Below are 22036 nucleotides of genomic sequence, written 5' to 3' on the forward strand. Positions count from 1 at the left end.
TTTCTTAATATGTGGGTTCCTTTAATTTCTAATCATATTCAAAATCTCATAAATAACTTAATATGTCAATAAAAATTATCTCAAATAAATTTGAACAAAATTTTCTTATAAATAATTTAACAAATTTCTAAACAGCATATTTTACGAAAACTTTAACCCATAAATATATAAAAATTTCTAAATTTGAACCAAGAGATGTATAAGAATTTCTGAAAATTAAAAATATAAATAATATATTAACATACTTTTTTGGCAGAAAATATTTCTATACAGATTAATATATAAGTAAATTCATTGAGGTTCAAATAGGAGTTTGAATTATTCGCTTCAAATTTTTTATATCCGTATTTAGATTTTTTAAATATTCATATATTTTTATTAATAAAAACTTTGCAATGCAAATTTAAATATCGTTATCATCGGCGTGATCTTAAATAATTATAATTTGAACATAATAATATTGGGTTCCCAGATCAACAAGTCTAAAAGGGCTTGGAATAAATCGCCCAAGTTAATATTGTTGAAGCCACGTCGGAAAAAATGGAAGCACTCCACGGCGGAGGAACAGCAGGACCAAACGGAGTCGTATCATCCACAACGAGTGACGCAACAGCGATGGAAACAACAACAACATCATCAAACGATCCAAAAGAGAAGCTAGATCAAGTTATTAATTCCATACAAAAAACACTTGGAATGCTTCACCAGCTCTATCTCACCGTTTCTTCCTTCAACGTCGCCTCTCAACTTCCTCTGCTCCAGCGCTTGTATGTATTCTATCTATCTTTTATATATCTATTCACCTTTTTGTATCGAATTAAACCCTAGCTTTTACCTTTTTTTTTATTTTAATTGTTATTATGAAATATGAATTGAATTAGTGTAATTAAACATAAACACTGAATTATGGAATTGAACTTAATTAGGAATTGGAACTGATGTTGCAGAAGAATTGTGGTGAATTCATAGTACTCGAATGTAAACCCTATGTTGTTACATGGAGAAACGAAAATAATATAGTATGATCTAGTGTGTCATTGATCTCTGTTGAGCTACCAGGAGTGCTTCGTGTGGTTTATAAATTGTTTTCTGGACATAGGTTATTAGTTACTTGATCTTGGAAAGATTATCAACCCACACTATTTTCATTTTTTGATATATGTAAAGATTGGGGTCTTTGTTTCTTCGAAATGACATTGTACATAGAATCGGTCCAAAAAGTAAATTAATATTGTTTTTTTCTAATTAATCTAACTGGACACGTATATGTTAACCGTTTTTGTATTGGACTTCAACTGTAGTATTTAGGCTTTGTTGTTTCTCGCGTTTGTTTGCTTCTTACTTGCTATTATTAAATGAATTGGTGCATTTATTGCAGAAATAGCCTTGTTTTGGAACTTGATAACATGTCGAAATTGTCTGAAAATTGTAACGTTGAGATTCCCATGGAAGTCCTAAAGTAAGTTGCTTTTGTTCGATATTCCATTTTGTTTTGGTTGTTTTTAGTATAATTACTAATAAATAGACTTTTATATTTATTTTTTGATAGTTTGATTGATGATGGGAAGAATCCCGATGAATATACAAGGGATGTTTTGAATAGCTGTATTGCTAAAAATCAGATTACCAAAGGCAAGGCCGATGCGTTCAAGGTATCTATTTGTCCACTGTTCTATGGACTATGCTAGTTGTCAGTATCCACTTGTTGACATTCGCCTATTAGCCCAGCTCATGGGAACAGAGTGTTGTATCACCTTAATGAATATAAATTAAATTAAAAATTGGTTAGAATATTATATAATTCACTAGCTCCTATTACAGACAAACAAACCTATTTTACACATTTGATCCTGTACAAGGTAGTTTACCTGTTCTGCGAATCTTCTTGATTCTGAAATTTTGTAATATGGACTTATTTAATAATTTTATTTATGTATTGCAAAATAAATTAACTATCCAATTGTTATACACCTATAGGAGCAATTTTGTTGTTGGATGAGGATGTTTTGATGTCTAATCTAGGAATTAAATTAGTGTTTTTAATGCTTCTCCACTTGTGTAAGTTGCATGAACAACTCCAAAAAAATTGGTGTCATTATTAATCAATTGGTTCCCTAAACTATTTTAATTAATTTGTTTTGGTTATTAGAACTTAAGCTTTAGTTACTTATTAGTTCAGTTATATTTTTTGATTAGATTCTCATGATACTGAGTTTATCTCGGTTTGTTATTATTTTGTTGAGATTTCTGCAGTTCATTTTTGTCCATTAATTTATCTAACATTAGGGTTTCAAGTAATTTGGAAATAATGTTCATTGTTGACTATGATCTGCGCAGAGTTTGAGAAAGCATCTTCTTGAGGAACTGGACCAAACATTTCCTGATGAAGTGGAATCTTATCGAGAAATGCGTTCTGCTTCTGCAGCCGTGAGTTTTTCTGTTGCAAGTACTTTCATTTTTTTTATGGGTATAACAGTAAATTTATGTTCAGAATGTTAAATATTTCGGAAGAATTCAGAATGATTATATGTTTCGTAAATGAAAATTTATTTTAATTAGTTTAAAAGATTGTAATTACTAATCACTTGGTTAATTCCCTTCTCAAAATATGTCCCCTTCTCATCCTTATACCAAATGTAGTTTATGTTTCAAAAGGTTAATATATATTGTGCTTATGTATATTGTGTTCTCAATATGTATCTGTATAGTCATGTATCAGACCGTTTTTAGCAATATTGATGTCCATAGTTATCTTCAAGTACTATGTATATACTTTCATATCAACTCTATCTAATTAGTTGGACTCTGGAATAAACCACAATAGTATATTTATATCATATGGACCTTGTTATGTGCGATGTGCACTCATCAAAAGTAATATTTAGTTTGTTGTGCTCATATACTTGAATATTTTAAAGTAGCTGGATAGTACACGGACAATTGGCTATAGTGGTTCATGTGGTTCGTGCGAAGGGCATCTTCACTTGTTCTTTCTTGCCAGTTTATGTAGTCTAAATTTCGATGTGTAAAAAACCAATATTTTTTCCGGAAAATCTTCAACGTGAGATACGTACATTTGTGTTTTTTGATTGTCTGAAATGAAGTATGCACAACTTAAGCTGAGTTTTTGGCTTATGCAGGAAGCGAAACGGCTTGCCCAAGCACAAAGCATTCTGCCAAATGGAGATGTTAAGGTCAAACCAGAGATGTAAATGTCAGCAAGTTCTATCATGTAGGAACATGCAGTTGTATCTTAAAGCACAGGAGTTCTGAATTCTATGATTTATGTTGGAGATCTATTGTGCATTAGAAGTTTAAGTTTTTTTTTTGACTAATTTTGGTAGAAGTATAAGCTGATTGTTCATGTTCTACAAATATAGAATTGTTCCAGATTTGACAAAAATGACAACAGAGGCAATTACATGTTGGGAATTCAGTGTCCAAGTTGTTATCTCATTCAGCTCCAGTGCTTAACATAGAGTCAAATTCTACTCCAACTCAACCCAGTAGTCTCTGTATAAATACAATTGTAAATGTAAAAAAGCATTTCTTTCAAGTTTGAGACAGAGATATGGAAGCCTCGTAAGATCATTAAAAATTGTGTTCGATCCGTACTTGGGGTACTACTTACATATCGAGACAACTCGTGCAATGTACATAATCTTCTCTAGTTTTTTTTTAAAAAAAATATCAATAATAACATTTAAATATTTTATTGGTTTTGAATACAGTACTAAAAATATCTTTCGTTGTGAAATTGACTTTATTTAGATTAGATTGAAATAAAAAAACCTTCGCTTATGATAAAATGAAATGGGATAACGTCTTGTAAACGTAGAATATGTGGAATGTAGACCATAAATAAAAAGTCTGATCCCAGAAAGATTCATTCCAAAGTAAACTTAAAAAGACTTTAACGAGGTATGTAGTAAAATGTCCATGTATTAGTCACAGAGCAATACATCATTATCTATGTATGAATATGATTTCCCACTATAGATAATCTCCTTGACCAGACTACATTCACTTTGTTTCTGTCCAGAACCAAAACTAGGTTATGAGATTCAAGCAGCAATGAGCCATGGCTTCCATAAATATTGGCTTCCTTGTTCTTGCACAAGTTTGCGGTACATCTCTCTCTCTCTCTCTCTGGCCCGCCCCCCCATCAGAACTATTTTTACCACTGTGGTCTATGTAAGAAACATAATTTTAAAGCTTCGCTCATCTAAAACCTTTTGCATCAACTGATTTGTAGAATCTAATTTTGTAGGGCTGTTCTATTCTGTAACTAAATGGAGATGCACCAAAAAGGTTTGCCCACTTAATGCAACGGTGAAGGATACAGACGATATAAACGCCACACCTAACGTTGTGGCATAACTTTGCATAAAAATGGTGATGAAATTTTGTTTGTTAGAGAAAAGACATTGTTAGTCTACGATTCCAAAACAAAAGGACCTAAGGTTGCTAAGCACACCTCTTATTTCTGGGGAAGGAATTCAGTTTCATGCCTAGTTTGGTTTGTGTTCAAGAAATGGAGTCAAGGCAGTTAGCAGCTTGTTTATAAGATTGTGCAAATTTAAATTTCAACATGGAGTTTATCTTTTATTTAGCTACTAGTATATTTTATAATGTAAGAATCTTGGCCACATGGTACTAGCTGTGGTTCATAAATCAGATTATGAATGCTTGTTCTTGTTTCCCTTCTCTTTTTTCACAATCTCTCCCCCTCCGCTGTCATTTTTTTAAATTTCAACAAAACTATACTATTGATGATGAATAAAGATAGATTTCAGGACATCAAAATAGTTCACTCTTCCTTTGTAGAAATTTTCATCAGGTAAGCGTTAAATTAGCAAAGTATAATTTTAGAGTGACACTTTTGGTGGTCTAACATGACACTTTATAACCAGTGATGGGTTAATGGGATTTCTGCGCTACTGATTATCTTCATTGCTCTATCACTGATCATCTTAATTACTTTTTGCTTATAATTATACTTCAAACTGATTATGGTCATGGTCTTAACATTTTTCTCACTGAGAATCTTGTCAAACACGGGCAGTTTATTTTATAATAAAACAAATTAAAGGTATAAATGTAAACTGTATTTCAGGGAGGTATATCTCAGACCAAGTTTTCAAAAAATTTATCGAAATCAAATATTATTTTGTGTTTATTATTTCCAATCTCATTTTAAAAACACAAATTATAAACTGGTTTTGGTTTATTTTTAATATGCTTCGAATGAGGATGCAAACGTATAAAATTTGAAATGAAAAAGAAATCTTTAGATTTCAGAACATTAATAAATTAGTACTCCTTAAATATGTTATTATTATCGATGTTGCAATTAGTTTGATTGAGATTAAAAAAAAGAGAAAGCATATTTTACATATATTTTTCACTCAACCATGTTTTAATTTATATAGATATTATCTTAAGCCTGAGCAAGCCTAACGAGATCTGAGTATTTCAGAGACAAACAAGTAATACTAGGTAATTACTTTTACTTCTAATTACATTCATATATGCCAATTTTGAGACTGTGATCAAAGATTTCATTCTATTGATGCTCCATATTAGTAGTGATTTCAGTTGTTTTTGTTAGTGATTTAATTGTTCTTTGATTAACTTTGGCAGCTCAACTTGTTAGTTTGTATTAATCTTTGTTAGTGACTGGAAACACAAAAATTGAACAATTTAGAGGACAGTGAATGAGACACTCACTGCACACATGCATTTGAACCCTAAAAATGAATTCAAATGCATTTGGTAGCTGAAACCTTTGACTTCGATGCTTGAAAACAACAATGCCAACAATTAACGCATGGCTTAGCAATGTTCGGGAACATTTGGCTTTCATAAATTTTATGTGATCATCTGGTTCTCGCAATTTTTCAACTTTCATTTGATCCTGGTTTGAATTAATAAATGAGAACCGCGAGAACTACTAAGGTTCAACAAGATACATAAAATATACATGAATATAGTTATGTATAATATTGAACCTATTTGGCTTTCATACATTTTCTGTGACCATCTGGTTCTCGTAATTTTTCACTTTCATTTGATCCTGGTTTGGAGTAATAAATGAGAACCGCGAGAACTACTAAGGTTCAATAGAGAAACATAAAACATGAACATAGTTATGGATCATGTTGAACCTAAGTATATAAAATGTTAAGTAACCAATCTATCTAAAATTTTAAGTACAAGAAGACCCGAACATGATATTTTCGCTACGATTGATAACAATAAATACAATCAATTCCAATACCCAAACCAGTAACAAATACTTAAATTATATAAATGGGGTGGGAGGACTCGGAACGAGCTCTAATAGTATGTTAAGTAACTAGTCCATCTAAAATTTTATGGTGGTATAAGAAGATCCGAACATGATCTTGTACTGTTTAACATAAAAAAACATTAGTATCATTACAATTACGATTTATGTGCAGTAGTGTGTTTTATGTGATCCTAGAAAATATAAATGGTCTTTGTAGCATATATGCCACATGAGTTATTGACATTGTAGGTAATCTATAGGTAGAAAAACACTCTTTTCTTATGATTCCTTATTATGTTTAATATGTTCTTTTATCTATCAAGCCATTTCACTTGTTGATACACCCCAATAGGCTATAGCTTTTACATGTACTGTATAGCAGGAAACAAACGTAAGACAATATATTCTGATTTTTTGGCCTAACAATCTTAGTTTTTAGAAAAGTTGGTTCATCGAACAACGAGATATATAATTTCATTTTTAGAAAGTTGGTTCATCGAACAACGAGATATATAATTTCGGCTCCTGTCCCTTTTTTGGGACGTTTGAATAAAAAAAATTTTTTTATGGCACATGTGTTCAGAATTGGACAAAAAATGACACAGAACGCCACTATTTTTGGTGTCATTGACACCCGGAAGTAGTGGCGTTCCAGGAATTTTTTTTCTTCCCCCCCTTCGTTTGTGCTTTGTGCAGTTTTTTACGAGATAAGAAATCATGGAGAAAGACATATTTTGAACTCTTATATTGAATTAAAGAAAAAATATTTTGGTCTATTTTTTTTGTTGGATAGTGATATAAACCTATTTTTCAGTACGTATTTTTTTATTTTAATCAAAAAATTGTATATATATGTCAGATTAGTTATTGACACTTAATTTTGTAGGTAATCTATAGGTAGAAAAATACTATTTTCTTATGGGTTCCTTATTATGTTTAATATGTTCTATTATCTATCAAGCCATTTCACTTGTTGATACACCCCAATAGGCTATAACTTCGACATGTACTGTATAGTAGGAAACAAACGTAAGACAATATATTCTGATTATTTGGCCTAACAAATCTTAGTTTTTAGAAAGTTGGTTTATCGAACAACGAGATATATAATTATGTTTTTAAAAAGTTGGTTCATCGAACAACGAGACATATAATTTTGGCTCCGTCCCTTTTTTAGGACGTTTGAATAAAAAATTCATTTTTGTGGCACATGTGTTCAGAATTGGACAAAAATGACACAGAACGCCACTATTTCTGGTGTCATTGACACCCGGAAGTATTGGCGTTCCAGGAATTATTTTTTCTTTCCCTCCCCCTTCGTTTGTGCCTTGTGCAGTTTTTTACGAGATAAGAAATCATGGTGAAAGACATGTTTTGAACTCTTATATTGAATTAAAGAAAAATTATTTTGGTCTAATTTTTTTTGTTGGATAGTGATATAAACCTATTTTTCATACGTATTTTTTTTATTTTAATCGAAAAAATTATATATATATATATATATGACTTTCATAACTTCAAAAAGGGTATCTTACGAGTCGAGTGCGCATTTTTTTGATGAAGACACATTTTCACGGGTTTTTCAAATGTAGTTGTAATTTTTTTTTTTGTAAAAACTTCTTTCCGTGTAGTAGTACTTTGATTACTTTATATTTTTAAAATAAATAAATTAAAAATTTATGAGTTTTGACTACCCAAAAATGGTAGTATAAATTAATGATAAACTAAGAAAGAACTAATACAAAACAGTAATTCAACACAAAATTGAAATTAGCACGCAACTATTAATGATAATAACATTACAATAAAGAAAGATACAACTAATATAGATCTAGAATGCATAAGTGCAAAAAGAAAATACATAATGGAAAAATAATGCATATATAGAATATGAAATTGCGAAATGGAAATTTGCATGCCGTCAAATAAGAACACAATGATTCTCGTCAACATGATGCGATCGAGGTTCAACATCACCATGATCATGGGTCACCAATAATTTATGTCCACACAAGAGGTGTATTGTTAACCCTAAATCTACATCGTAACTCACTGTCTTCCGCACTCTGACGATTAACGTAAAACCTGGTTGAAGGTGCATCGGTTAGCCAGGTCTCGCTGGTATCAGTATCAAGGTTAATTTTGTATCCGGAAATGGTGATGGTATATGGGTGTAGACGTTGCAGAGTAGCGAAGTTCAACTCCCTATTAACTGGTACAACATTTGCTTCCAAAAAGACAACTTTAACTTTGTTATTGCAATATAGTAGCAATTTTGAGGAAATGGAATACATATTTTGAAAAATCTTTGCACTATGATGGATTTAACTTGTTTTTCTTACATTTCATCACCAATAACCATTTCCAAAGACCTTCGTTGTACATTTCTTACTATTTGTAACTTGTTGTACATTTCCTCGGTCAACAATTAATCCAACCACATCTACAACCCAAAAAAGAAGAAAATGTAATATATAACGAAATGTAATACGAAAAGGTTCAATGAAAATGGAGTACAATGATTACCAACGCAGTGATCATTTTGGAAGTGAACCTAATCAATTGTTGAAAGATCAACAAAGTTAAATACATCTTCATAAGTGTCGGGAACTTCAGGTAATTTGAGTTAAATAACAAATGAGAATGTGCATGTCCCCTTTGACACATTTATAATTGCTCTCGTAGAGTGTCACAAGAAAATTTGAAATATCATAAGTTTGACCTTCGACAATTCGACCATGAAAACGACCTACATCCCCAAACGATATCCATGCATGCATACGGTTGCACTATACGGACCCATGAATAAATTTATGAGAACCATATAAATGACTTTGGTGATTGACAAGATTAAGTTTTTAAAGCATCTTACATATTCATCAACAAGTATCATCTGCAAACCTCGAGACGCTACGTTGTTATTGCTATAGTCATCCCATTGTCGTGATACTTGAACTTTTATTCTTCACTGAATTTGACTTACAGGCCGAAAGTTTCTTAAATATGTTTAATGTACTGAATCTATTGAAGTGTAGTATAAATGGTTTGTAACTTATGCAATTGCAAAAGAAAAATAATATGACTTATGGCCGTGTATGTTTTAATTTATAGACCCTTATCAGTAAATGAGTTAAGTATCCCGTGAATACACAGTATAAGGCACATACAAGCATTTTCAATAATTTTGAGACAAACACTGAAAAGGTTCAAGTGGAAGGAGACACGAAAAAAAATAATGACAAATGAAATCATATAAATGAAATAAAGAGGAAAAGATAACTATTTGATAAAAGTTTTCACTTTTTACAGATGAAATTAAATAAAGTTACTTGTATCAATGTCACTTTACAACTGCAATTTTGTAAGGGCATGCCATTTCTAGGAAGCCACATGCAAAATGCAACAAAGTAAATGAGTAGTCTTGTCAAATGCAACAAAAGTTGTAAAAACTGTATAATTTGACAAATCAATTATATGTGTTTGAAAGCAGTATAAAAATTAAGTAGAACGTGAATGTATGTAGCATGTCTACTTCATTTATGAGGTACAATAGTTTTTGTTTTGACAATACAATAATTACTTTATACTAAAAAACAGATAAAATGAAGTGGAACCCGATCCTCCTGTACAGCTAAGGCAGCAACCCCGTAGAGCAGTGAAAGAGAAGGGGAGGCTATGCCACCCCAGAGGGAGGTTCTGTGGATGATCAATAATGTTTCTCATGTTTCCAGACTTGTTTTCATTACATATTCAGTTCAGACTTTTTTTCTTAGTTCTGGTCACTTTCAGACTTGTTGTTTTTATTATGCCATGATCTAGTCACTTCCGTTTACCATATTACTTTTCAAAGTACTTAATAAATAATATCCAAAAAGTTCAAGCTTAAAGAAATTAAAATTTTCATATAGTGCAAATAATGTTATATGGCAAGAACAGAAAACTAAAATAATACATCAACGAAAATAGAAAAAATAAAATGGAAACACAATGACAACATGACCACCATCAACTGTGAGGCCCCCAATCTCGGGGTTAGAAAATGAGGACCCACACACCTTTAATCTAATAATTAAATAAGTATAAACCCCGATTAACTACTAACAGGATCAAACAGAATAAAGTATGAGACAAGATTAAAACTACCAATCAGAAAATATAACTTACAATCCCAAAATATTATTAAATATAACAATATCGATTCCGGCTGGGAACTGACAGATAACCCATTGTATCTTTACAGATTTCCTTCTAAGCGCTTGCTCACTCAGAAATACCACTACCTGCTCGGGCAACTGGAAGCCCTCAACACGATAGGGACCACCAGGTACGCTCTTACGAGCAGTTCGCCTAAGTCTGGCCATCTTCTTGCTTAACTGCCATGGTTAGATTAAAACAAAACATATGAGTATAAAACTCAGCAAGTAACTATAAAGCAGTTCAACAATATCAAATCCACAATATACTTTACCGAACTCAGGGCATTATACTTTATTTGTTCTAGGTGGCAGATTTCCAGCTTTTGGGTTAAGGAAATGTTATGAAGGATAATGTGGGGCTTTCAAGGAACAAGGCTCAACGCAGGACGAAAGCCGATATTCATCACAAATCATTAAAGGGTCATAATAGATCTTTCAGAAAGAGGAAAACAACAGTATTTCACTATATGGAATCAATCATACGATCAACAGATTAAAATCAGGGTTCTCGAGCTTTAAGCTTCACATTAACACAATCAACTCTTTTCAAAACAATATAAACCATTTTCATTTTCAAGAATCAATTTACTGAAAAGAAGGTTTCAGTTTCCTTTTAAATAATCAATTATAACCCTTGATTGGATCACTTTATCTTTCCATTTCATTATAATACGAGTGATCAGCCCGTACCGACCTCCATTCGGTCTTTAAGGTACCAATTGACATAATTTCATCCTTAAGTTGAACAAGCCCCGCTAGCCTCTTACCATGACTGGACTAGTCCCACTAGCCTCTTACGTCCCAATCTAATCCATCAGGATTTCATTTGGAAAACCTTGAGTTGGAAAAAGATAGGTTTTCTAAAAATTCATTTTATCATTACCAAGAATATGAAATAATTCAGACTCTTTCGAGTCGAAATTCATTCTTAAGTCAAATTTCAAGAAATCAAAGTTAAGGGAGTGATTCAAGGATAAACAAGGAACAACTCTTAAGGATTTTGAATCAAGGATAACAAGGTACTTAAATTAGAAGGATCAACATCTGTTTCAGGGATCAATAGGGTGATCAAGAAGTAAGGTATCATTAAAAAGGGTTTGCAAAGGTAATTATAGGGTTCAATACAATTCATGGTTTAACAAATAACTTGAACGGAAAGGACAAGTTACCAAAGGGTTGAATCAGCAAGCTTATCAATAACAGTTTATCAAGATCAAAAACAGGGTATCTCAAGTCATTAACAGGGGTTCATTAATTAAACAGTTCAATACTCTACATGGTATGAACATTAACCTCTCTATAACCATTTCACAAGTAATGAGAGTTACTTGCCTGAATTTGCTTTCCTGAAGGTTGAACTACTGCCACCTAGTATACCCTTTCCTTTCCTAGCCTGACTGCCCTCACGCTCCGAATCTACAATAAAAACCAAAATCTTAATCAGTTCTCAACTCTCGTTCCCGGAACGATCACTCAATATGATAGCTCGATTATACCCTTGACTCGAGTATACGAATATAGCTTATACACATAAGCACATAGCACATCATACGTCATATATTTTACTCTTAACCTTTACACCTTTATATACTCGACCATCGACTTATAAACATCCTTATCTCATCTCGGAGGTCAAATCATACTTTATATTAGTACACATAGCTCTTGAAATTCTTATACGACAAAACTTACAGTATCGACCCTAAAGTCATCTTTAAACCAACACGACAACCACAGTTAACACAAATCAATCATCCCTTTTCTTTTATACCTTAATTCGAACCAAACATAGCAAATTAAGCAAAAATCTCACATACAATCCTTAATTAATCTTAATGATCAATTCAAGCACTTAAATTAGGATTTGACCCTTTTAAGTACTATAAACCATTCAGCCTTAATCACAATCACAATCAAACTAAGACATGCATCATCAATTCCTCTTTTAAATCAACATGCAATCTCATTTCTTCCTAGTTAAACTTAAATTATACCAAAATCAAGTCACAAAAATCAATTTTTCCTTTTTATTAGCACAAGGTCGAACCAAAACCTTCCTCATGCAATCCTAAATTTGATTTCTCAAGCATCCAATCACACATACAAGTCCAAATATCATAAAAATCATTGTTATCAATTAACATACTTAAATCACAAAAGAACATAACCCTTATTGATATATGCATGCAAACATTAAGTAATTAATTTTCCCAAACTCTCTAATTAACCATTAATTTCCAAGGATGAACATCATCAAGTCATGACCATTACTAAAGTCATTTTTGATCTTCTAAAAACCAAGATCCCATTCGGGTTTTCATGAAGCAACATATGCAAATGTTTTTCTTAATCCTTAAATCATAAATCATCCTAATATCAACCCATAATCACTTTAGTTAACAAAAATCAAATCAATAACTTCCAAAAACCAAAACCATTCGGGTTTTTCAATATTAACACATGCAATAGTCAAAAGAACAAGTTTTGGTGTAGTAGAGTTCAGCGGTTACATCATTACTCACCATCGGTTCACCGGAATTTATCACCGGTGGCGGTGGCCTCATGGTGGTGCCCTCATTCGAGGGTATCCTACCATAAAACCTTCAATTATTTCTTAAAATCACAAAAATAAACACATACAAGACATGATCACCACAAGTTTACTTCATCTTGTTTTTATAAAGCAACAATTCGGCATAGCCGAACCTACACACACGCACACAACCCACATGCAAGTATCAAACTATGCATGCAATAGGATTAAAGCTCATATATAGAATAAGAATGAATTTCCATGGAAGAATCCACAAAAATCAAGTGAAGAAGAGCGATATACCGAGTGGAATAGAGAGAGAGAGAAGAGAGAGCTTCGAGAGTGAGAGAGATGAGAGAAAAAGAGAATGAGAGAGAATGGCCGGGGTGGAAAAGAAAGGAGGAGAAAATGAGTTTATATAAGCTTAGAGGGCAGGGGCATTTTAGTAATTAACTAATCCCCTCTTATGTTGATTAATCATTTTCTTTTTACTCAAATACAATAAAAATCAAATATAAAATATATCTCTCTCAGAATGTCGAAAATTATTGCAAATGACAATTTTAATACGTAGATCTCGAAATTAGCTTTCCAACCATTACTCATAATAAACTTTTGAGCGAACGGTTGATTTTATATGATTTTCACAAGTTCGTGCTAGTAATAGCATTTTAGCACATAAAAATCAATTTAAAATGCAACGACCCACAAATAAATCTGTCTACCATTTTTAAAAAGTCTCTAGGACTACTATGATAATAACAGAATAAATCCCATGTTTTTATCTTACTCAGATAATTTTATAAAAATGCGTGAAGGTTAAATAAACCTTTATTTAAATCAAATATTTCCTTTAAATTCATAAAAATATCACAGAGCACATAGTCATGCACACAGTCAAGCAATCACACATATACGAACACATAACAACTCAGGTCTGATCAGAGAATTTGTCCTTCTTTAATCTTTATCCTTTTCTACGCGTACCGGGTCACGTTCAGCCTGACGGCCCAACGCTCAGCGTTTCGATTACGCTTCTCATTAACATTATCGATCGACACGTTACTAGGACGAAATACTTTATTTAAACATTCATTTCACTCAATCACACATATTTCACATTTTATATTCTTTAAATCCTTATTAGGACGGGATTCGTTCTACCTGACGGCCCGACATCACAGCTTAACTCCTAAGCTGACTCTTTAAATTGGAACGCTTTTACTTACGCTCCTATATTCTAATATACAACAAAGATAATTAATCACCACTTAATCACATAATTATGATCACATCACATAAAACATACTTTATTGACTTAATTACGTCGCAAAATTCTCAGTCATCACAATCTACCCTCCTTAAAAGGATTCTGTCCCCAGAATCTAATCTAAGCAAATAGATGGGGATACTTTTCTTTCATTTCGCTTTCTAATTCCCAAGTCGATTCTTCGACTAGCGGATTTCTCCACAATACTCTAACTAGAGGTACAACTTTATTCCTGAGTGTCTTCTCTTTTTGGTCCAAAATTCGAACTGGTTGTTCCACGTAAGACAAATCTGGTTAGATTTCTACTGGTTCCAACTCGATCACATGGCTCGCATGAGCATTATACTTCTTCAGAAGAGATACATGAAATACATTGTGCAGATGTTGTATTTGCAGAGGTAGCGCCAACTCATATGCCACCTTCCCAACTCGTCGCAATACTTCAAATGGTCCAATATACCTAGGATTCAACTTCCCTTTCTTTCCGAATCGGGTTAAACCCTTCCAAGGAGATATTTTTAATGAGACTTTGTCTCCAGATTCGAATTGCACATCTTTTCGTTCTTGATTTGCGTACTTTGCTTGTCGATCTTGAGCTGCAATTAATCTCTTTCGTATCATTTCTACCTTTTTCTTCATTTATTGAACTAGCTCTGGGCCAATTAATTTGCGCTCACCAACTTCGTCCCAATATGTAGGGGACCTACATTTTCTTCCATACAATGCTTTATAAGGCGGCATGCCAATACTCGCGTGATAACTGTTGTTGTAGGAAAACTCAATCAATGGCAAATGATCGTCCCAATTTCCTTTAAAATCTATTGCACAGGTTCGCAACATATCTTCAATTGTCTGAATTGTCCTTTCACTTTGTCTGTCTTTCTGCGGATGGTATGTCGTACTCATTTTCAGCTTAGTTCCCAAATGATCATGGAATTGTTTCCAAAATCTCGAGTTAAACCTTGGATCTCTATCAGACACGATAGATACAGGGACTCCATGACGCATCACAATCTCATCTAAATACAATTTGACCAACTTTTCCAACGAAAATCTTTCATTTATTGGCAAGAAGTGTGCTGACTTTGTCAATTGATCGATTACCACCCAAATCGCATCATGATTAAAATTGGTTTTAGGTAATCCTACCACGAAATCCATCGCTATATGTTCCCATTTCCATTCTGGTATATCCAGTGGTTGAAGCAATCCGCTTGGCCTTTGATGTTCCGCTTTGACTCTTTGACATGTATAACACTTACTTATCCATTCCGCAATTTCCTTTTTCATATTTGGCCACCAATAACTTGCTTTTAAATCCTGGTACATTTTTGTACTTCCAGGGTGAATTGAGAATCTCGAGTTATGCGCCTCTTGTAAAATCTCGTGCTTTAGTTCCTCAACATTAGGTATCCAAATACGTGAGTTAACACAGTATATTCCTTTTCCATCCTTTTTTGAATTTTAATTTCTTCTCCTGTCAACTTATCCTTTTCGCGATTCATCACTTGCTCCTGACAGCATCGAATCTTTTCCAAAATTTCGGGTTGAAATGACATTGCATATATAGCTTCATCTCCAAATTCTGGAGTCTGCACCTCTATTTCCATCTTTTCAAAATCCTTGATCAATTCTTCTGATGACGTTAACATATTCAACTTTTCCTTGCGACTTAGAGCGTCTACTACCACATTTGCCTTTCCAGGATGATAGTCTATCGAACAATCATAATCTTTGATTAATTCCAACCACCTTCTTTGTCTCATATTCAATTCCTTCTGAGTGAAGATATACTTTAAACTCTTATGATCTGTAAAAATCTCACACTTTTCTCCGTATAAATAATGCCTCTAAATCTTAAGGGCAAACACAATTGCTGCCAATTCCAAATCATGCGTTGGATACTTTTGCTCGCGCGGCTTGAGTTTCCTTGACGCGTATGCTATTACCTTTCCGTGTTGCATTAACACACATCCAAGTCCATTATATGAAGCATCACTGAATATCACAAATTCCCCTTTTTCATCTGGTAATACTAACATTGGGGCTGTTACCAACCTCTTCTTTAACTCTTGAAAACTTTCCTCGCACTTTTCCGTCCATGCAAACTTCTCGTTCTTTCTTGTCAACTTCGTTAATGGTACAATAATCTTAGAGAAATCTTGCACAAACCTCCTGTAGTATCCAGCTAATCCCAGAAAACTTATGACTTCCGTAGGAGTCTTGGGTCTTTCCCAATTCATTACAGCTTCTATATTGGCTGGGTCCACTTTGATTCCTTCTTTATTAACTACATGACCAAGAAATTGCACTTCCTTTAGCCAAAATTCACACTTCGAAAACTTAGCATACACCTTCTCTTTCCTCAGAATTTCCAAGGAGATCCTCAAATGCTCCTTATGATCTTCTTCCATCTTGGAGTAAATCAGTATATCGTCAATAAACACGATAACGAACTTATCCAAATATTGCTTGAACACTCTGTTCATAAGATCCATAACTGCGGCTGGCACATTCGTCAAACCAAATTCCATTACCAAAAACTCGTAGTGTCCATATCTCGTTCGGAACGCTGTCTTGGGTATATCTTCCGTTTTGATCTTTAATTGATGATACCCAGATCTTGAAATAATCTCGGAGAAACACGAAGCTCCTTTTAGCTGATCAAACAAATCATCGATCCGCGGTAGAGGGTACTTATTCTTAATCGTGAACTTATTCAATTCGCGATAATCAATGCACAACCTCATACTTCCATCCTTTTTCTTTACAAACAACACCGGTGCGCCCCACGGGGATACACTCGGTCGGATTACTCCTTTATCCAACAATTCTTGTAACTGAGCTGCCAATTCCTTCATCTCGACTGGCGTCATGCGATAGGGAGCTTTCGATACCGGTTCCGTTCCAGGAGCCACATCAATCGTAAACTCGATCTCTCTATCTGGAGGTAGTCCAGGCAATTCATCAGGAAATATATCTGGAAAATCTCTTACTACTGGAATATCCTCGATCCTTACGAATTCTTTCTCCACATCCGTAACATGAGCCAAATAAACTTCGCATCCTTGACGTATTAATCTTCTCGTCTCAATAGCCGTTAGGAATTTCTTCTCTTGCTTCTTTCCTTTGAATACCACTTCTTCACCATCCTTAGTTCTTAACTTCACCTTCTTACTTTTACATTCTATCTACGCTTCATGGTTTGACAACCAGTCCATTCCTAGTATAACCTCAAACTCTCCTAACTTAAAGGGAATTAAGTCAGCAGAAAAGTGCCGACCTTCTATAGCCACATCACAATTAGGACAAAACTTATTAACAACAACTCTCACTTGATTTGCTACCTCTATTATCAAACTAGGTTCCAGAGGGTACGCAACACAATTTAACTTATCAATAATACTTTTAGAGATAAAAGATCTAGTTGCTCCAGAATCCATCAATAGTTTTACTTCTACCAAGTTAATAACAAGCATACCTGCTACCACCTCCATATCTTGCACCGCATCCTTCATCGTCATATTAAAGGTTTTAGCTCTGGGTTGAGCTGTTGGTGCTGGGAGAGACGGCGGTCCAGCAATCCTAAGAACATTAGCCTTCTGAACAAGCTCCTTGCAATTCCTGGCCATATGGCCCACCTTACCACACTTGAAACAAGCCAAGTCAGGCTTCCTTGCTCCACTTGGACACTCTGAAGAATAATGCCCTTTCTGGTTACACTTAAAACATGTCACATCCAACTTATTACACCTTCCTGGGTGTCTCTTTCCACAATTCTTGCATTCTTGAATCTGGGGTCTGCTATCCTTCCCCGGTTGTCCTGCTTTCTGGAAACGGTTCTTCTGAGCTCCGTTACCGGGTTTAAACTTCTGAAACTTTTGGTTCTGACCTCCACCATTCTTGCCAAACTTCCCTCTAAATTTTGAACTCCCTTGCCCTTGCTCCGAACTTTCGAATTTCCTTTTTCTTCCTTCATTTTTTCTCCTCGCAGCTTCACGCTCACCTTCCATTATCATTGCCTTTTGAACCAAGGCAGCATAATTCCTGATCTCCAACAATGCTACTTGGCTCATAATCCATGGCTTAAGTCCCTGTTGGAACCTCTTAGCCTTCTTTGCCTCTGTATTCACATACTCAGGTACGAATCTAGACAACTCTGAGAACTTCACTTCATACTCCGCTATTGACATATCCTCTTGTCTAAGGTCCAGAAATTTCATTTCCAACTGATCTTGCATATAGCTTGGCAAATACTTTTCCAGAAACATCTCGGTGAACTTCTCCCATGTTAGGTCCTTTCCTTCCAACAATGCTTTCGAAGATTCCCACCAGAAACTTGCTTCATCTTTAAGGTAATAACTCGCATACTGAGCTTTCTTATCGTCCTTAATTTCTGCTAACTTAAAAGCTTTTTCCATTTCTCTTAACCACGACTGAGCTTTAATCGGGTCTGGAAAACCTAAGAACTCTGGGGGATGAACGGATTGAAAGTGTTTAAAATTTCCAACTTTAGGGGCCACAAGTTGTTGCAAAAGCTGAGCAAGTCTGCTCATCATGGTGGTTTCTGGGTTTATTTCTGGGTCTTGGGTTGGAATTTCTTCTTCTTGGTGATCTGGTGAGTTGGCCATTTCTTACAAACCTGATTGAGCAATTATTTAGAAATAGGATAGCATGGCATATATAACAACATTTTCTATAAAATCTCCTTTGCGGGTTTTAAGCTTTACCTAATTTTGCACATGCAATCCTATTACTACATAATTCTCATATCAGTGTTGTTTTATCATGGCACAGAATAGGGTATTACGAATTTTAAACATGGTTGTATGGAAACATGATATTGAGAATAGTTTATGAGATATTTAAGGTGCACAATGGAAAACAAGATAATGGATTTATTTAAACAAAGGGTACATAAAGAAAAGTCTGGCTATCACAAGTTCTGAGATAAGGTACAATATATAGCAGGGTTAAACAGAGGAAAAACTGGAAAATATCCCCCTATCTACCCCTAACTTCTAACAACTACTGCTACAACATAGTTCTGAAATACAACAAGATAAATGAAAAAGGGATCCCGGCATCTGACCAAGTATCCCAAAGCCTACCGGCGCTGAAAAACAACAATCTACGGGCTCAACCAACAGTCCTGTCTAATCATCCAGAATCTCTCTCAACACAACCAACATCCAGCGAATAATCTTATGCAGCCTCCGGGCCTCAGCATCAGCATCACTAGTGGATGGTCCCTCATCCAATCTCCTCCTGGCAACCTGCTCCACCATCTTCACCCGAACTCGCCACTCATCATCTATAACTGAAGCACTCCGCCTAGACTCTCGGGCTAGCCTATCCACCAAAGCTCCCAACTCAGGAATACGGGAGTAAACAAAGTCTCGGTCCTGGGCTAACTTGCCACCAACACTGACAGGTACGGTCTTAGGCATCTCAGACTCTGGCTCAGGGGCAGGGGTCTCTGAATCTGGCCTCAAGGGTGAAATCTGCATAGGGATCTCACTACTCTTAGAAGGGTCCTCCTCTGGGTCTGAACTAACATACACAGGCTCCTCTGGAGAGGGTGGAATGGGGTCCACTGGGGTACCGGTTAAACTAATCTCTGAATCTGAGTCACTACCACTACTGGGATCCTGAGAGAAAACACAAAACAGCAACCAAGAAACAATGTTAGGGTTAAATAACGCTTCCAACTAACTCACACCCTATCTCTAGTTTCCACTTTAACTAATATACATTTTCCTTAGACTATACCTAATAGTCTAACTCAACTCTATATGAGTCGAACTCTCTCACGATATAAATATACCCAAAATACCCCTTTTATTCCTAACTTGTCTCAGGGACTAGATCCTGTAGCTCTGATACCAACTTGTGACGCCCTCAATCTCGGGGTTAGGAAATGAGGACCCACACACCTTTAATCTAATAATTAAATAAGCATAAACCCCGATTAACTACTAACAGGATCAAACAGGATAAAGTATGAGACAAGATTATAACTACCAATCAGAAAATATATCTTACAACCCCAAAATATTATTAAATAAACAATATCGATTCCGGCTGGGAACCGACAGATAACCCATTGTATCTTTACAGATTTCCTTCTAAGCGCTTGCTCACTCATAAATACCACTACCTGTTCTGGCAACCGGAAGCTGTTAGGAATGTATGTGCATTAGCTTGATGATATGTTTAACAAAATACTTAAGTAGAAATTTAGTGTCTGTAGCCTCATCGGATAAGACCACTTTGGCTATCCGTTGATGGTGTAGCTTTACTTAGAAATAAGTTTAGTGTTGTAGCATATTTCAGTCTCTGTATTTAAAATGTAATTCTTAGAAGTTGAGAGAAACTATGAGTCATGTTGACTACTAGATGATATGCAGATAGGAAGGCCAATTGTAAATACTTCATGCCTTGTAATTTTGTATAAGTGAAGTGGTATCAACAGATGACTTAAAGACCTTCAACGGATGAGAAGCTAAGCTTCAACGGATGTCTCTAAAGCTTCAACGGGTAAAGTCATCAACGGATGAGTGCATCAACGGATGAAAGCTTCAACGGATAACATCCTTCAACGGATGAGTGCATCAACGGATGAAAGCTTCAACGGATGCTCTGATGATTAGCCGTTGATAAGAGGTAGTTGTACCTACAGACAGAGGCACATGGGTTGATGGAGACAACTGAGATGTGGTAGCCGAATTTCAGGATCAACAGAAAAAGCAGCCGTTCTTCTCTGGTACAAAGATGCAATAGTCAACAAAGTACTGGAGTGAACAGGAAAAGAAGCAAGTGAAGATCTTATTTTATTATTGTATTTTATATTGATCTTCACTTGTACACTTGGTAATATATAAACCAAGCAGAAGCTAGTAATTAGAAGAGAGATTTTCCAGAGCTGTTTAGAAAAACATTGAGAGAAAATTCATCTAGTTTGTACTAGGATGTAGCTGTGATCAACATTGTTTAATCACAGATTTTCTAATACCATCTCTGGTGGAACAACAAATCCACCAGAAAAGTTTTTAAGGTCTGTTGTGTTCTTTACATTTGTGCTTGAATATATATCTGTCTGCATAAGCTTAAAGCAATTCACACACTTGTTCTTCTTGAATACACAACCTTCATAAACTGCTCAAAACTTGAAAAAGTTTTGAGATTTACATTCAACCCCCCTTCTGTAAATCTCATTGTTAGTCCTCTAGTAATAACAATTGGTATCAGAGCAGGCTTTTGACATACAAAGAGTTTAAAGATCTTGGAATCTAACAAAGATGAGTAAGAAGGATGTTGGAGTAAAGATCCCAGTTCTTGACAAAGACAGTTATCACCATTGGAAGGTGAAAATGCACCTTCATCTACTCTCCCAAGATGAAGGTTATGTAAACTGCATTGAGAATGGTCCTCACATTCCCCACAAAGTAGCAACAGTTGCTACGGCCACAGTTGCTGTTGGTCAATCCATTCCAAAACCTAGAGCAGAATGGACAATGGAAGACACAGAAGAAGTCCACAAGGATAAGAAGGCTATGAACATTTTGTTTAATGGTCTTAACATGGATATGTTTGATAATGTGATAAATTGCACAACTGCCAAAGAGGTTTGGGACACAGTTCAACTACTGTGTGAAGGTACAGAACAAGTGAAAGAAAACAAAATGCAGCTTCTCATTCAACAGTATGAATACTTTCATTTTGAAGAAAATGAATCTTTAAAT

The 22036-nt window shown here is 34.7% G+C and overlaps 1 protein-coding gene and 1 long non-coding RNA gene across 2 annotated transcripts; both read left to right on the plus strand.

The window, feature by feature from the left end:
- Window positions 1-442: 442 nt before the first annotated feature.
- On the plus strand, window positions 443-3568 carry LOC141712419 (mediator of RNA polymerase II transcription subunit 10b-like). The gene is made up of 5 exons (XM_074515350.1): window positions 443-767; window positions 1379-1459; window positions 1550-1652; window positions 2338-2427; window positions 3141-3568. Exons 1-5 carry the CDS (start codon window positions 541-543, stop codon window positions 3210-3212), a joined length of 573 nt encoding a protein of 190 aa, XP_074371451.1. The 5' UTR covers window positions 443-540; the 3' UTR covers window positions 3213-3568.
- Window positions 3569-3927: 359 nt separating this feature from the next.
- Window positions 3928-4702, plus strand: LOC141710768 (uncharacterized). Its single transcript, XR_012571051.1, has 2 exons — window positions 3928-4127; window positions 4271-4702. It is a non-coding gene; the product is annotated as an uncharacterized LOC141710768 (long non-coding RNA).
- The last annotated feature ends 17334 nt before the right edge of the window (window positions 4703-22036 follow it).

Source organism: Apium graveolens, chromosome 3, assembly GCF_009905375.1.
Source record: "Apium graveolens cultivar Ventura chromosome 3, ASM990537v1, whole genome shotgun sequence".
Taxonomy (NCBI): domain Eukaryota; kingdom Viridiplantae; phylum Streptophyta; class Magnoliopsida; order Apiales; family Apiaceae; genus Apium; species Apium graveolens.

Coding starts and splice junctions, on each gene's coding strand:
- LOC141712419 (XM_074515350.1), top strand. CDS start 541: ATGGAAGCACTCCACGGCGGAGGAACAGCAGGACCAAACGGAGTCGTA. Junction 1,653..2,337: donor GCAAGGCCGATGCGTTCAAG/GTATCTATTTGT, acceptor TGATCTGCGCAG/AGTTTGAGAAAGCATCTTCT. Junction 2,428..3,140: donor TGCGTTCTGCTTCTGCAGCC/GTGAGTTTTTCT, acceptor TGGCTTATGCAG/GAAGCGAAACGGCTTGCCCA.